General features: G+C 42.0%; 1 protein-coding gene across 2 annotated transcripts in view; it reads right to left on the minus strand.

Annotated features, from left to right (window-relative positions):
• Positions 1–18,547, minus strand: part of LOC137320244 (arf-GAP with SH3 domain, ANK repeat and PH domain-containing protein 1-like) — a 417,474-nt gene that overhangs the window by 62,858 nt on the left and 336,069 nt on the right. For both annotated transcript variants that reach the window (XM_067982012.1, XM_067982011.1), the window contains exon 19: positions 12,690–12,876. In XM_067982012.1, coding sequence (XP_067838113.1) covers positions 12,690–12,876 — 187 coding nt within the window. The remainder of the gene's footprint in view (positions 1–12,689; positions 12,877–18,547) is intronic.

Consider the following 18,547-nt stretch of genomic DNA (forward strand, 5'->3'; position numbering starts at 1 on the left):
TCCTTAGATACAGGGGTAGTACCAGAGGATTGGAGAATTGCAAATGTTACTCCCTTGTTCAAAAAAGGATGTAAGGATAAACCCAGCAACTATAGGCCCGTCGGTTTAACCGCAGTGTTGGGGAAACTCTTAGAAACGATTACCCCGGATCAAAGTTAATAGTCACTTCGACAAGTGTGGATTAATAAAGGAAAGCCAGCACGGATTTGTTGAAGGCGAATTGTGTTTTACGAACTTGATAGAGTGTTTTGATGGGGTATCAGGTGGTCAATGAGGTTGATGTGGTGTATATGGACTTCGAAAAGGCATTTGATAAAGTGCCGCATAATGAGCTTCAACTTTGATGGCAAGCCTCTGAAATAAAAGGGGCAGTGGCAGCATGGATACGAAATTCGCTAAGTAACATGAAATAGAGAGTAGTGGTCAACAGTTGTTTTTCGGACTGGAGGGAGGTGTAGAGTGGTGTTCCCCAAGTCATTAATATGTATCAAGAAAAGCTGGGACCACTGCTTTTCTTGATACATATTAATGACTTGGTCTTGGGTGTACAGGGCACAATTTCAAAATTTGCAGATGACACAAAACTTGGAAGTGTAGTGAACATTGAGGAGGATAGTGATAGACTTCAAGAGGACATAGACAGGCTGGTGGAATGGGTGGAGACATGGCAGATAAAATTTAACGCAGAAAAGTGCGAAGTGATACAGTTTGGTAGGAAGAACGAGACGAGGCAATATAAACTAAAGGGTACAATTCTCAAAGAGGTGTAGGAACAGAGAGCTCTTGGAGTACATGTGCACGAATCTTTGAAGATGGCAGGGTAGGTTGAGAAAGCGGTTAAAAAAGCATATGGTATCCTGGGCTTTATAAATAGAGGCAGAGTACAAAAGCAAGGAAGTTATGATGAACCTTTATAAAACACTGGGTCGGCCACAACTAGAGTATTGTGTCCAGTTCTGGGCACCGCACTTTAGGAAGGATGTGAAGGCCTTAGAGAGGGTGCAAAAGAGATTTATCAAAATGGTTCCAGGGATGAGGGACTTCAGTCAGGATAGACTGGAGTAGCTGGGGCTGTTCTCCTTCGAGCAGAGAAGGTTGAGAGGAGATTTGTTAGAGGTATTCAAAATCATGAAGGGTCTAATCAGTGTAGATAGAAAGAAATTGTTCCCATTGGCGGAAGAATCAAGAACCAGAGGACATAGATTTAAGGCGACTGGCAAAAGAACTAAAGGCGACATGAGGAAAAGTTTTTTTGCACAGCGAGTGGTTAAGATCTGGAATGCACTGCCTGAGGGTTGGTGGAGGCAGATTCAATAGTGGCTTTCAAAAGGAAATTGGATAAGTACTTGAAAGGAAAAAAATTTGCAGGACTACGGGGAAAGGGCAGCGGAGTGGGACTAGCTGGATTGCTCTTGCAAAGAGCCAGCACGGACTTGACATGCTGTAAGCCATTCGGCATGTCAAACCTTCCATGCTGTAACCATTCTATGATAAGTCCTTTCTCGCTGCTCAGCCCTCCATTGTAGTCAATGGCAATTGGCAAATTGCTGGATTTGCATCATTATTTGCGCCAAAAATAATGGCGTGGATGACCTGGTAATGATGTGATTACTGGCCAACACATGACTCTCGGTATGGGAGGCCAACCAAGGGACCATTAAAGCTGTGGAGCTTCACCTCAGCAATCTGCAAATTGTTCAGAATACTTTATTCCTAAATCTCTAATTTTTGGCAATTTATTCTTGTCAGCTTTGCCATCCAGTGTGCTGTTAAGTGTGTGAAGGAAGGTGAAAGCATTGTAATGGCCCATCCAATGACATTCCCCTGTTCCTGATTACTATGGACGATCTGGAGAGAGAGCAGAAGGATCTGTGTGGACCAGCTTTCAACAGGTGATAGATGCTATCTGCCACAGGGCATCCGACTTCATTCAATACAACATGTCCCCTGCACAGCAAAGAGACAGGTGCATCAACTTCCACCAGATTGCAGGGGGCTATCAATGGGACCCACGGGCCGCTGAAGGCTCCACTCGAGGAACTGGTCACTTTTATCAACAGGAAGGGTCATAATTCGTTAAATGTGCTAGTTGTCTGTGATGCCCAACTGAGGATTCTGCATAAGCACTTCTTTTGATGATCTTGTGCATGTTCTTGTTGGTAACACACATTTGTTTGTAAGGACAAGGGTTGAGGCAGCCAGCCGATTAGATATCCAATATCAGGTCTGGGAAGGTTGGATCCTATAAAGAAAAAATACTTAACTGATAGAATGTTCTCTCTTTGAATTAAAAGTGTTCTTCTAGGATGAATCACAATGCACGACTTCCCAATGACAGGTTCTGACACGTTGATATCATGATATCAGCAATGCTGCTTATGTGACTCTTCCCATTCTTTCACTGTAAAAAGGTGAGCTATGCCCAGAAGATACCAGATTTTTTGATTTCAGGAGCCAAGAAGAATAGAGCAAGATTCAATGTAGCTACATTTGGCTAAAGCCTGAGGGAATGAATGGATTGGAATGTGATATATTAAGGATATCTTTGTTTCAAAGAATGATAAGGACCTTACAAGGAAGGCAGTCTTTCTTCTTAATTCTTGGTATCCAACATACACCCATGTAGACTGGCCAAATAGTGATATCAGGAAAGAATCCATACATGGTAGAGACTCCCAAGTACTAGAACAGATATGCCAAAGTGAGAAACATCCACAGCTGCTAAGTTGTAGCAGTAATTTTTGGTGAAGATTTGAGGATCACTCCAGATTGCATTCTTACATATGCATTTCATACATACTCCCTTCACGGATGCGCAAGAGGATGTACCAGGCAGAATGTCCCTTGGCTGAGGCTGAAGATTTTGCTATTGTACCGTACAAACCATTTTGCTAGCTTTCGGGAATGTTTTTTCATCCGTGACATGGTTTCATGATACAGCTTGTATGATATGATGCAGCGAACTGCAGTGTTTCTGTCCAAAAACTACTGAAGCATCTGGGAAATGGGATTGACATTTATATCTTTCAAAGCCAGACATCACATGGCAACTCTGATCCTGGATGGTTGAACATTTTATTTATGTCCAGAGTGTATTTTAAAAAGGGGTCTTCAAGATGGGCTTGGTAGCTGATTTACTGCATTACCAGCTTTCAACCATGGGCTACAAAAAGCTGACAATACCGTCAGAGATATGGTGCAATCCACATCAACAAATAAGTTATGCAGTATAACTGACAATCTAGTTCTGATTATTACAACAGCAATACCTTGCATTTATATAGTGCCTTCAATGTAGAAAAAGGCTCCAAGGCACTTCATAGAGGTGCAAGGAAAAATGGATGCCAAACCGAGGAAAGAATGATCAGGAGGAGTTACCAAAAGCCTGGTCAAATAGTTCGGTTTTAAGGAGAGTCTTAAAGGATAGGAATGTGGAGAAGCAGAATCACAGAACCATAGAAAAGTTACAGCACGGGAGGTGGCTATTCGGCCCATCGAGTCCGCGCCAGCTCTATGCAAGAGCAATCCAGCTAGTCCCACTCTCCCACCCTATCCCCATAGCCCTGCAAATTTTTTCCTTTCAAGTACTTATTCAGTTCCCTTTTGAAGGCCATGATTGAATCTGCCTCCACCACCCCCCAGGCAATGCATTCCAGATCCTAACCACTCGCTGTGTAAAAATGATTTTTCTCATGTCACCTTTGATTCCTTTGCCAATCACCTTAAATCTACGTCCTCTGGTTCTTGACCCTTTTGCCAATGGGAACAGTTTCCCTCTACTGTTTAGACCCATCATGATTTTGAATACCTCTATCAAATCTCCTCACAACCATCTCTGTTCCAAGGAGAACAACCCCAGCTTCTCCAGTCTATCCATGTAACTAAAGTCCCTCATCCCTGCATTCAATCTAGTAAATCTTTTCTGCACCCTCTCTAAGGCCTTCACATCTTTCCTAAAGTGCAGTGCCCAGAACTGGACACAATACTCCAGTTGTGGCCGAACTAGTGTTTTATAAAGGTTCATCGTGACTTCCATACTTTTGCACTCTATGCCTCTATTTATAAAGCCCAGGATCCTGTATGCTTTTTTAACCGCTTTCTCAACCTGCCCTGCCACTTTCAACGATTTGTACACAGATACCCCCAGATCTCTCTGTTCCTGTACTCCTTTGAGAGTTGTGCCCTCTAGTTTATATTGCCTCTCCTCGTTCTTCCTATCGAAATGTATTACTTCGCATTTTTCTGCGTTAAATTTCATCTGCCACGTGTCCGCCCATGCCACCAGCCTGTCTATATCCTCTTGAAGTTTATCACTATCCTCCTCACTGTTTACTACCCTTCCAAGTTTTGTGTCATCTGCAAATTTTGAAATTGTGCCCTGTACACACAAGTCCAAGTCATTAATATATATCAAGAAAAGCAGTGGTCCCAGCACTGACCCCTGGGGAACACCACTCTACTCATCCCTCCAGTCCGAAAAACAACCGTTCACTACTACTCTCAGTTTCTTGTCACTTAAGCCAATTCTGTATCCATGTTGCTACTGCCCCCTTTTTTTCACGGGCAACATTTTATCAAACGCCTTTTGAAAGTCCATATACACCACATCAACTGCATTGCCCTCATCTACCCTCTCTGTTACCTCATCAAAAAACTCTTATCAGGTTAGCTAAACAGGATTTGCCTTTAACAAATCCGTGCTGGCTTTTCCTAATCAATCCACACCCAGCCAAGTAACTGTTAATTCTGTCCCGGATTATTGTTTCTAAAAGTTTCCCCACCACTGAGGTTAAACTGACTGGCCTGTAGTTGCTGGGTTTATCCTTACATCCTTTTTTGAACAAGGGTGTAACATTTGCAATTCTCCAGTCCTCTGACACCACCCCCGTATCTACGGATGTTTGGAAGATTATGGCCAGTACCTCCACAATTTACTTTACTTCCCTCAGCAACCTAGGATGCATCCCATCCGGACTGGGCGACTTATCTACTTTAAGTACATCTAGGCTTTCAAGTACCTCTTCTTTATCAATTTTTAGCCCATCCAGTATCTCAACTATATCTTCCTTTACTGAGACTCTGGCAGCATCTTCTTCCTTGGTAAAGACAGATGCAAAATACTCAGTTAGTACCGCGGCCATTCCCTCTGCCTTCATGAGTAGATCTCCTTTATGGTCCCTAAACAGCCCCACCCCTCCTCTTACTACCCTTTTACCATTTACATGCCTGTAGAAGACTTTTGGATGCCCTTTTATGTTGGCCGCCAGTCTATTCTCATTCTCTTTGCCCCTCTTATTTCCTATTTTAGTTCCCCTCTGAACTTTCTATATTCTGCCTGGTTCTCACATGTGTTATCAACCTGACATCAGTCATACGCCCCTTTTTTCAGTTTCATCTTACTCACTATCTCTTTTGTCATCCGGGGAGCTCTGGCTTTAGTTGCCCTACCTTTCTGTCTCGTGGGAATGTGCATAGACTGTACCCGAATCATCTCCTAAGGGTTTAGAGAGGGAATTCCAGAGCATAGAATTCTTGGGTGACAGTAGGCACAGCTGCCAATAGTGGGGTGAAAGGAGCAGAGGGTGCACAAGAGGCAAAAGTCAGGAGAAGAGAGAGTTTGGGATGTGAGGGGCAGCAGTTTTGCGTGAGCTGAAGTTTACAGAGGGTGGAAGATTGGAGGCTGGCCAGGAGAATGCTGGAATAATCAAGTGTGGAGGTGACAAAGGATTAATGAGGAGGTGGATAAAATAAAGGAATAACTAACATTTGCCTTTATTACAACAGTGACTACACTTCAGAAGTACTTTAGGATGTCCTGAGGTTGTGAAACATGCTATATAAATGCAAGTTTTTTCTTATTCCCTGATAAAGATGGAAACAAGACAGTACTTCTGGTTGGCACCTAGAACGTAGCTTCAGCACAACTTGATCAAAATGTAGTATTAAATAGAATATGGTATTAAAGAGAATTAATTGGTGACCACTGCTAAGACATCATTCACTCTCTAAAGCAACAAGTCTAAAACTTGAGATCAACGAGTTAAGGGATTCAAAAGGAGAATACATAAGTTTGTGAAGAACCTGTTTCAGATCCCAAGGAAAATCTAGAGGGGACTGTAAAGGATTAAGCATCCAGATTCCTTTCATGAATTGCAAAAGAAGAGGATGATCTTCAAGGATACCTGAAGAAGAACATGAGACTGCTGTAGCTACTAAGTTCAACACTCAAGTCCAGAGTTTAATTTGCAGGTGCAACAACGTTTTGGTACTTTAGTACTGGAGAAGCACTATGAATAACCCACTATTAGGCAAACTTCTTCCACTTGATATTGTAGGCTCTTTATATTAAAGGTGTTCTGGATGCTGAGTGTCCAGTATGGAATATGGTAAACTTTGGTTTAGGAAACATGTTCTCTCAATATCTAAGCTGTTAAGTGGAAATTATTTCCTCTCTGAAGAACCTGGCTGATCAGCTTCAAAAGGAAGTTTCTCCTGATGGGGAGTGAGATTGGGGAGACACTGTTTTACTTTAGATGTCTGAGAACTATGGTTTCAAAGGGTTCCCATAGTCACTGTCCCCATTCTGTTCTGATTTTCTGAAGGACCTTGGAAACCAGGAGAAAGGAAAGAAATTGCATATATCCATTTCCAAGGGGAAAAAATTCATGCTCACCCTTTCTTATCTTTGAACAGAAAAAAGTATTGATGGTGATTATTCAATGGTAGAAAAAGGTGATAAAGTGATAACTCCAAGCCCATTTGGAAACACCAGCTGAACAAGTGAGCATCTGTAATCAACTTTAAGAAAGGAGGAGGTGGATGTAACTATACAATCTGCAGAATGCTTTGTTTTGACTAAAAACTTCTCAGATCAGGCTCCCGTTGTATATGTATCTTCATTAGCTGGGACAACAAAAGCCTCCTGGTAACAAACTGTAGGGATTACATCTTGTTCTGATGAATGGTCCAACTTGAAATGTTAACCTATCTTCTTCAAATGTTGACTAATCTGCTATGCATTTCTAGCATTTCCTGTTTTTATTATTTCAGATTTCCATCATTTATGTTTATTTTTTATTTATATTATCCATGTATTCAGCACTCTGATGGGATGGCGGGATTGCCGTATGAGGAGAGATTGAGTAGACCAGGCCTCTATTCTCTAGAGTTTAGAAGAATGAGAGCTGATCTTATTGAAACATACAAAATTCTTACAGGGTTCGACAGGGTAGATGGAAGGAGGATGTTTTCCTTGGCTGGGGAGTCTAGAACCAGGGGTCACAGTCTCAGAATAAGGGGTAGGCCATTTAGAACTGAGATGAGGAGAAATTTCTTCACTCAGAGCGTGGTGAATCTTTGGAATTCTCTACCCCAGAGGGCTATGGAGGCTTAGTCACTGAGTACATTCAAAACAGAGATCGCTAGATTTCTAGATATTAAAGGCATCAAGGGATATGGGGATGGTGCAGGAAAATGGCGTTGAGGTAGAAGATCAGCCATGATCTTATTGAATGGCAGAGCAGGCTCGAGGAGCTGGATGGCTTACTCCTGATCCAATTTCTTATAATGCATGAGTGTTTTGATGGAAGGTCATGAACAGTGCATGCCGAAAATATGCCAGTTGATTTGTCATAAAAATTCTGCAAAGGATATATACATAACAATGAATAAAAATGTCTGAGGTAGCTTACACTTGTCTGCATTAAATCATTTTTCTGTCCAACTCATTTTGCAATGTCTGAATTGCCTCCTCTGATTCCACTGCCATACCCAGTTTTCGATCATCTGTCAATTTGACCAATTTGCATTGAGTATCTGAATCTAAGTCATTGGTGTAAATTAGAAACAGTAGTGGCCTGAACAGTGGTGTTTGGGGCACCCGAATTAGTACTTCCCCATCTGACATAACTCCTTTATCAAGTACTCATATTCTACCCACAGCCAATTTCCTATTGATTCCCAAGATTTCTAAGAGTTTCCACAACTTTCAGTTTGACTAATAGTCTTTCGTGCTGTACCTTGTCAAATGTACTTTAGAAAGACAAGGAAAAACACGTTGTCACGCTTTCCCCAGTCCGCTTGAGTTTTCATTTCCTTAAAGAAGTCAATGAGGTTGGTCAGTTACAATCTCCTTGTCTGAAGATTCTTGATGCTGCCTGACCTGCTGAGTATTTCCAGCATTTTCTGATTTTATTTCAGATATCCAGCATCCACAGTATTTTGCTCTGCTTTTCTGAATCTAGGTTGTTTTCGTATCTTCATAATGGAAGGATTCGCAGGCTGATTAACAGTCTGACAGAGCATGACGTGAACCCTCCTTCCATGGCTGTAATTCTCATTAATCAGCTGACGGGGTGATTAGTCCTATATGGCGGAAGGTTTTCTGGGCTCCCACAACCCATAAGATTGGAATGCCTCCCACACCCACCTGACGCGAGTATTCCCACTGGATGTTAACCCAGAATTCAGAGCTGGAGTTCGGGTCTCCACTCGCTGGGATTATCTGCAGCGGGTTTGGCTCAAAAGGCGGGAATGCTACCACTTAGTCAAAGGCTTGCTCTGTTTGCTGGATTATTACTCTACAAATGATCTTCAAGTTTAGTCCTGATAAATGACTATGGAGAGGCAGTATAATCTAAATGGCACTATTTTGAGGGGGGTGCAAGAGCAGAGGAACCTGGAGTCCATATTCACAAATCTTTGAAGGTGGCAGGGCAAGTCGATAAGGTGGTTAAAGAAAGCATATGGGATACTTGAAACGAGGAAGTCATGCTGAACCGTTACAAATCACTGGTTAGGCCGCAGCTGGAGTATTACGTACAATTCTGGGCACCACACTTTAGGAAGAATGTCAAGGCCATGGAGAGTGTGGAGAGGTTTATCAGGATGATACCAGGGATGAGGGACTTCAGTTTATGTGGAGAGACTGGAGAAGCTGAAACTGTTCTCCTTAGAGCAGCGAAGGTTAAGCGGTATTCAAAATTATGAGGGGTTTTGATAGAACAAGTATGGAGAAACCGTTTCCTCTGGCAAGTGGGTCGGTAACCAGAGGTGATAGATTTAAAATAATTGGCAAAAGAACTAGAAGGGAAATGAGGAGAATTTTTTTTTCATACAGATGGTTGTTAAGATCTGGAACGCACTACTTGAAAGGGTGGTGGAAGCAGATTCCATAGGAACTTTCAAAAGGCAATTGGATATGTATTTAGAGGACTAACTTGCAGCGTTATGGGGAAAAAGCTGTGGTGTGGTACTAAATTGGACAGCTCTTTCAAAGAGCTGGCACAGGCACGATGGGCTGTATGGCCTCCTTTTGTGCTATAAGGTTCTATGATTCTAAACGAGTCCATTATTTTACACAGGACTGAAATATAACTAATAGGTTTGTAGTTGCCTGTGTGTATTTTGTTGTCCTTTTTGAACACGGCATCATGTCGGCCTGTTTATAATCAACTAACACCTCTCCAGTGTCCAGTAACTCCTTCATAATAATTGTCAATACCTCACAAATAACATCCCTTGTATGTTTTAGCAACCTGGGGTAAATGCCATAGATTCTTTGGGATTTAATGGTTTTGAGTCCTTTCAATCGGTCAAAGATTTCCTTCTCATTTATATCAGTCATTAATTTTGTTCAGGTTATTTCTGTTTGGGAAGGACACGTTGCTCATGTCTTCCATTGTGAATACTTGGAAGAACTCATAATTCCAAATGTTTCTTATCTCATGCTCTGTTTTGAAGCCATTTGCATACTTTATGGTTCTCACTTCTTCCCTGACTGCTTTCCTACTGTTGAAATACCGGAAGAATTTCTTACTGTTGGTTTCAATACAACGAACACAACTCCAGTGAAAACAAAACCCTGGAGTACATTAAAAAAAACAATTGCATACCAGATGGGGGACTGTAGGATCTTTCTGGATGGATGAACTAAAATGGGCCAAATGACCTTCTTCATCCATAATTATCTTGTGATCTTGTGAGTGAGCAATTGAAAGGCATTAGTTTTTGGGGCAGGACAGATGGACTGTAGAGTCCTGTCGGTCCTGCACTTTCCTATATACTAGTGGAACAGAGATATTTTATATGGTTTTTGCCTTAGTAACCAAATATAAGAGTATCATCTGGAAAAGCTCAGCAAGTCAGGCAGTATCTGTGGAGAAAAAAAACCAAGTTAACATTTCAGGTCGAAGACCTATCCTCAGACTATTCTGACGAAAGGTCTTCGACCTGAAACGTTAACTCGGTTTCTTTCTCCACAGATGCTGCCTGACTTGCTGAGCTTTTCCAGCATTTTCTGTTTTTATTTCAGATTTCCAGAATCCGCAGTATTTTGCTTTTGATGTAAGAGTATCATAGTAGGTACAGCACAGGATGAGGCCATTTGGCCCATCGTGCTTGTGCTGGCTCTTTGAAAGAGCTATCCAATTAGTCCCATTCCCATGCTCTTTCCCCATAGCCCTGTAAATTTTTTCCCTTCAAGTATTTATCTAATTCCCTTTTGAAAGTTACTATTGAATCTGTTTCCACTTCCCTTTCAGGCAGTGCATTCCAGATCATTACAACTCGCTGCCTAAAAAAATGTTTCCTCATGTCGCCTCTGGCTCTTTTGCCGATCACCTTAAACCTGTGTCTTCTGGTTACTGACCCTTCTGCCACTGGATACTGTTTCTCCTTATTTACTCTATCAAAACTGTTCATGATTTTGAACACCTCTATCAAATCTCCCCTTTAACCTTCTCTGTTCTAATGAAAACAACTCCAGCTTCTCCAGTCTCTCCACATAAATGAAGTCCCTCATCCCTGGTACCATTCTAGTAAATCTGTTCTGCACCCTCTCTAAGGCCTTCCTAAAGTGTGGTGCCCAGAATTGAATACAATACTCCAGTTGCAGCCCAACCAGTATTTTTAAAGGTTTAGCATAGCTTCCTTCCTTTTATGCTCAATGCCTCTATTAATTAAGCCCAAGATCCCATATGCTTTCTTTTTTAAAAACAGCCTTCTCAACTTTCCTGCCACCTTCAAAGATTTGTGTATATTCAGCCCCAGATGTCTCTGTTCCTGCATCCCCTTTAAAATTGTACCATTTAGTTTATATAGCCTCTTCTCATTCTTCCTACCAAAATGTATCACTTCACACTTCTCTGCATTAAATTTCTTCTGCCATGTGGCCGCCCATTTCACCAGTCTGTCTATGTCCTCCTGACATCTGTTACTACCCTCCACGTTGTTTACTGCATTTCTGAGTTTTGTGTCACCTGCAAACTTTGAAATTACACTCTCTATACCCAAGTCCAGGTCATTAATATATATAAAAAAGAGCAGTGGTCCTAATACTGACCCCTGGGGACCACCACTGTATACATCCCTCCAGTAAGAAAAACAACCATTCACCACTACTCTCTGCTTTCTGTCTCGTAGCCAATTTTGTATTCATGCTGCCACTGTCCCTTTGATCCCATGGACTTTAATTTTGCTGACAAGTCTATTATGTGGAACTTTGTCAAATGCCTTTTGAAAGTCCATATACACATCATCACCTGCACCACCCTCATCAACCCTCTCCGTTACTTCATCAAAGAACTCAATCAAGTTAGTCAAACATGATTTTCCTTTAACAAATCTGTGCTGACTTTCATTTATTAGCCCATACTTTTCCAAGTGCCAATTAATTTTGTCCCGGATTATTGTCTCAAAGTTTCCCCACCACCTATGTTAGGCTGACTGGCCTATAATTGCTGGGTTTATCACTCTCCCCTTTTTTGAATAGTGGTGTAACATTTGCAATCCTCCAGTCCTCTGGCACCACTCCCATATCTAAGGAGGATTGGATGATTGTGGCCAGAGCCTCTGCAATTTCCACCCTTACTTCCCTCAGTACCCTACGATGCATCCCATCTGGACTGGGTGACTTTTCTATTTTGAATACTGCCAATCTTTTAAGTACCTGCTCATCTATTTTTATCCTATCCAATGTCATTACTATCTCCTCCTTTACTGCAACAATGGCAGCATCCTCTTCCCTAGTGAAAACCGATGCAACGTATTCGTTTAATACCTTAGGCATGCCCTCTGCCTCCACAAGATGATCTTTTTTGTCCCTAATCGGTCCCATGCTTCCTTTGACTACCCTTACATGTGTTTATAAAAGACTTTTGGGTTTCCTTTTATATTAGCCGCTAATCTATTCTCATACACCCTACTGTATTTTCTGTATTCAGCCTTGTTCTCTACTCTATTGTGAACCTTACATTTGTCATAAGCCTCCTTTTTCTGTTTCATTTTAATCCCCATATCTTTAGTCACCCAGGGAGCTTTAGCTTTGGATGCCCTTCCTTTCCCCCTTGTAAGGATGTGTCTACTCTGTACCTGGACCAACTCATCCTTGAAGGCCTCCCATTGTTCAATTACTGTTTTGCCTACCAATTTTTGATTCCAATCCACCTGGGCAAGATCCCATTTGATCTTTCTGAAATTAGCCTTCCTCCAGTTAAGTATTTTCACATTTGATTGTAATATCGGATTTTATAGTAACATGAAAAACAGGGTCAAGTTGAAATGGCAGATTTGAAAAAATTAAGTTTACCCATCAAAAACAAATCATTTGAATGTTACATATAGACTCTGTATACAGAACTGAATTGTGAGTCATGTAATCTCAGGTAGGTAAAATAGTCACTATTTCTCACCTGTCCAAGATCTGGTAGTGGCTCCATTAGTTCAACTCCCTCTGCATAGACTTGAATTAGTGCAAGTAAATCCCTGGATTTCACAGATTCCAACAACTCATTCATTTTAGCTGAAGAAGAGGTGCACAGCCTTCTGGCAAACTTATGTTCTACATATTTTGCATGGATGTATTCTTTACGTGCAGTCCTGTCAAAAGGAAAAGAAAATTATGCAGCTGAATAACATGTCATAGCTTTCTTGCAAATAAAGATATAAAAGAGCAGTTCAACATCCAAATGATAAATTTTATAGTTGGTGACCATTCCTTTTATTACCAGAATATAATTATTGGATAACAAATCAACTATATAATCTGTATTGTGATGCATCAGGCTTGCTATTTTAAAAAAATGTAGAGATCATTCTGATTAATTATAACCCCGCTTTTTTAAACTGTCGCTGTATAGAACTTTAATAATGTCACGACTGCTTGTATTAATTCAAGTGAATGAAAGTAAATCTGCATTTCACAGCGGTTCAATGAAACAAATTTGTGATTTAAAAACGTCATTGTTAAGGATACCAGATAGGATACCACAGTTGGAGAATTTTGGCTTTTTTTTTACTGTTATTAATTTTTTTGGATATTGGCAATGAAGAAAAAACCTTTCAACATCGATGGGTTGAAATTATACTGTGTGATAATAGTAACAAATGTTCACATGACCTTCCTTTGTTTGCTATTTTATCAAAGGGGTTAACCATTTTTAAAAAAAAAACCTCTAGTGTCAGGTGTGGTATGGAGGAAAGCTCACTTTACTATGCGAAACAATGAAACATTATCCCCAATGCCAGTTGTGAATTTTTCTCTTTCTCCCCACACTAAAAGAATGTCAATTTTATGGCAAACTTTAAGTAGCTTTATGCTGTGACTTGCATTCATTGTCTTCATTGCAATTGCCCAAACTCAGTTCAACCCCTTACAGCTGGCAGAGAGGAAAATTTCATTCCATCAGATCGGGTTAGATTAAAATCCAGGTAGCAGGGGTGACAGGACAGTATTTGATAGCACCACCCTCTCTTAGAATCATAGAATGATACAGCACAGGAGGCGGCCATTTGGCCCATCATGCTTGTGCCAGCTCTTTGAAAGAGCTGTCCAACTAGTCCACAAAAAGCAGAACAAATCCAATCCGGCCAATTATCGCCCCATCAGTCTACTCTCAATCATCAGCAAAGTGATGGAAGGTGTTATCGACAGTGCTATCAAGCGGCACTTACTCACCAATAACCTGCTCACCGATGCTCAGTTTGGGTTCCGCCAGGACCACTCGGCTCCAGACCTCATTACAGCCTTGGTCCATACATGGACAAAAGAGCTGAATTCCGGAGGTGAGGTGAGGTGAGAGTGACTGCCCTTGACATCAAGGCAGCATTTGACAGAGTGTGGCACCAAGGAGCCCTAGTAAAATTGAAGTCAATGGGAATCAGGGGGAAAACTCTCCAGTGGCTGGAGTCATACCTAGCACAAAGGAAGATGGTAGTGGTTGTTGGAGGCCAATCATCTCAGCCCCAGGGCATTGCTGCAGGAGTTCCTCAGGGGAGTGTCCTAGGCCCTACCATCTTCAGCTGCTTCATCCATGATCTCCCCTCCATCATAAGGTCAGAAATGGGGATGTTCGCTGATGATTGCACAGTGTTCAATTCCATTCGCAACCCCTCAGATAATGCAGTCCGAGGCCGCATACAGCAAGACCTGGACAGGATCCAGGCTTGGGCTGATAAGTGGCAAGTAATATTTGTGCCAGACAAGTGCCAAGCAAAGACCATCTCCAACAAGAGAGAGTCTAACCACCTCCCCCATAACATTCAACGGCATTACCATCACCGAATCCCCCACCATCAACATCCTGGGGGTCACCATTGACCAGAAACTTAACTGGACCAGCCATATAAATACTGTGGCTACAAGAGCAGGTCAGAGGCTGGGTATTCTGCGGCGAGTGACTCACCTCCTGACTCCCCAAAGCCTTTCCACCATCTACAAGACACAAGTCAGGAGTGTGATGGAATAATCTCCACTTGCCTGGATGAGTGCAGCTCCAACAACACTCAAGAAGCTTGACACTATCCAGGACAAAGCAGCCTGCTTGATTGGCACCCCATCCACCACCCTAAACATTCACTCCCTTCACCACCGGCGCACTGTGGCTGCAGTGTGTACCATCCACAGGATGCACTGCAGCAACTCGCCAAGGCTTCTTCGACAGCACCTCCCAAACCCGTGACCTCTACCACCTAGAAGGACAAGGGCAGCAGGCACATGGAAACAACACCAACTGCACGTTCCCCTCCAAGTCACACACCATCCCGACTTGGAAATATATCGCCATTCCTTCATCGTCACAGGATCAAAATTCTGGAACTCCCTTCCTAACAGCACTGTGGGAGAACCTTCACCACACGGACTGCAGCGGTTCAAGAAGGCGGCTCACCACCACCTTCTCAAGGGCAATTAGGGATGGGCAATAAATGCTGGTCTCGCCAGCGACGTCCACATCCCCTGAACAAATTTTTTAAAAAGTCCCATTCCCCTGCTCTTTCTCCATAGCCCTGCAAATTTTTCCTTCTCAAGTATTTATCCAATTCCCATTTGAAAGTTACTATTGATTCTGCTTCCACTGCCCTTTCAGGCATTGCATTTCAGATCACAACAACTCGCTGCGTTAAAAAAATTCTCATCTAACCCCATTCCGCTCTAATTTTCATGCTAGGTATAGTACGAGTCTAATGAGCTACAAAGTTCTTTCGATAAAGTTCTGCCAACATAGTTCCACCGCAAAAAGTGTACTATTAAGTGTACTTTCCATTTCTCAAATTTAACTCCCGTGGCTACTCTGAGAAGAAACGTTGAAATCAAAATCATGAGGGGCAGCAGAGGCACTTGGAGAGGGAGGAGGCATCTAAAGCGAATAGGCCAGAGGCAGTTAAAGCAAATCTCTTCATCTCTTCTACTGTGGTGTTACACACAGTATTTGAATGATATGGTGTCTCTGTCAAAGTTGTATTGCTGTTTCTGTCTTTCTCTTTCCTCTTCAGCATTTTCTCTCTATGTTTTTATTGATTTTTTTTTCATCTTTTTGCTTGTCTTTCTCTCTCCTTTCCTGCTCTTCTGTTTTTCTTTCTATTTTCTTTTGGGTAGGAGGTGGTGGGTGGATTGGCGCAGCGGAGGAGAGAGACGTAAAGGATTATTGGAAAAAGTATGCTTGACATAAAAAGAAAGAACCTTAACACAGAGTCACTGACGGCAAGGACTGTTGCACTCTGAATTGGTTTATCAGTAAGAAGCCAACAGCATCAAGAGGTCACCATCAGATAAGGAAATGGTGAAACCTAGGATTTGCTGAAACAAAGAAGATAACGGAACGTGGAAAACAGATGGCCCTGATCACACTAACAGTCTGGGCCATGAGTAAGACACTTCACGATTTACTACCCCAAAGATGATTAGCAAATCACCAAAGACTGTACAATCAACAAAGGACTTAGGGTTGGAGGAGAAGATGATCATGCAAGTGTTCATGTACCGAGCATGCAGTAAATGGTGAACATAAGGCAGCTGTTTGGCCCTCTTCAGGGCTGCAGTTGACGGTAAGAAACTATTGCCTGAGAAGCCAGAAGACGTCAAGAAGCAAACCACTCAAAGACCACGAATCCAATCAGCCCTCCATCTTGAGCGCTGAAACTTTCTGTATGCTGTATTATGACTAACTGTTGACCAAAATCACACGTTAATAAAAACGTTGATAAAGTTTACTAAGAGAATTGGCTTGTGTCTATGACTGATAGTCTTTTTGGGGTCAGACATGGAGGGACTAAGGAGAAAAATCGCATAGATGCACCCTATGCGCTTGCAGTAGCCCACTGAAAGCTGGTTTCCCAGTTCTAAGCTGGGAAACCAGTACTTCATTTTATAAGCGCTACAGATACATCAGAGTGCTTTATAAACAAAATGACGTTTCCTAGCCTAGTGTTGGGAAACCAGTGAAGAGAGAAGATGAGAGCACGGCTTTGATCAGATCGGCCAAGGCTGGGTAAGGGAACAGAGGCAGGTGGACACTGGATGGATGAGGCCTGAACACACTTAGCAAGGGCGGAAGAGGAAGTGAGGACAATGATATTTTAGAGCTGGCTATCGATTAAGTTTAGAGGCAAAGCAACGCAACCTGGCATTGGGAGGCCTGCGAAGCAAGTACATTCTCAATTTAAAAAGCACTATGTCTTACATTCAAGTGTGACAAAATCATGACACGAAATATGACAAACGGGAAGTGCTAGATACAAGATTTTTAGATGTACTAAGCCACAATAGTGTTGGTGGACCTGCCTCACTAATTGCTTGTGAATTAGTTGAGTGTGCATTTCAGTTCGCCCTATTTTTCAAAGTGCAAGTCTGTTGTGCCACATGGTGGGTGGGTGTGTCCACATCCTTTGGATAATCCTTTCTGATAATAAGTATCCATTTAAAGAGGAAGCATCTGTTGCCAGAGTAACAGAGGAAGTGGCGTTTATTGCAGCAATCTGTTCAGGCTATTTGCCTCCCAGGTTGACGGCGATGGCTGCCTCCTCATTGTTCTTTACAAGGCAGTTTAAGGTTACAGCTGCTGTCTGACTTATCTACAATAGAGCACCTCAAGATTTATTGTGCAAGAAAATTTTGATGCAACTGCCTTGGACAAAGTTTTACACTCACTCAGGTGGCTTGCCATCAACCCAGTATCTGCAAACACACTTGAGTTTCACTTCTTCTGAAGCAATTCTCTAGAATTGGTGTTTAAGCCTGAGCTGTCTGGAACCAAGTAAATCTAACTTGGATTTCTTTTGGTTGATGACAAATCCTAGCTTTTCTAGAGCGGTCAAGCTTGCTTGAATGCAGTCTGTCCAGACTTATGAAAGGTAACTTAAACCAATAATCTAAATTAGGATAGGCACAAATATGTTAATATAATCAAGGTGGTGCCAGTGTGGCCGATTAAGTGATGCTACTCACTTGGTCCAGCCAGATAATACTGGCCAGATAATGGTGCTCTGAGTTTCAGAGGAAGCTGGAACATCCAAATGCATATGTCTAGTGTAATCTCACTAAATACATTGTATGTACTTATCAAATCTACCTATAATTCACTCAAGGTACTAGATAGGTATAGAGCAGTTTCATTGCATATGGATTCATTCATAGGATTGTACGGTCTTGTTTTAGCTCCAGTATTCAAACCAGAGCTGACGCAACATTACTCCACTGCCAAATTACCAGTTTGATAGATCTCCATGGAGGAAGTGTCAGCAGTGTGTGATTTGGCAGCACTATTTTACAATTTTCATGCCAAATTTATGCCACCAATGGTGTAAATTTCATGCAGGATTTGCATGCATACATCTCCAAGAAGGACCACCAGTATCAGATACTTCAACATTTGCATTTACATAGCGCCTTTAATGTAGAAAAACATCCCAAGACACTTCACAGATGAGTAATCAGAGAAAAATGGATGTTGTGCCGAAAGGTGGCAACATTAGCAGCAGTGACCAAAAGCTTGATAAAAGAGGTAGGTTTTAAGACAGGTCTTAGAGGAGGAGAGGTTTAGGGAGGAAACTTTAAGAGTGCAGGGCCTATTGGCTCAGCCACCAATGGTAGGGTAAAGGGAAGGGAGGCGGATGCACAAATGGCCGGAGATGGATGAATGGAAAGTTGTGGGGGGTGGGAGGGGGATGCTGGAGGAAGTTACGGAGAAAGGGAAGGGTGAAGCCATGAAGGGATTTATATAGAAAGATAAGAATTTTAAATTAAATTGGAGCCTCAGCTCTACTCCTAATGTAT

This window comes from Heptranchias perlo, chromosome 3 (genome assembly GCF_035084215.1).
Source record: "Heptranchias perlo isolate sHepPer1 chromosome 3, sHepPer1.hap1, whole genome shotgun sequence".
In the NCBI taxonomy this organism is placed as follows: domain Eukaryota; kingdom Metazoa; phylum Chordata; class Chondrichthyes; order Hexanchiformes; family Hexanchidae; genus Heptranchias; species Heptranchias perlo.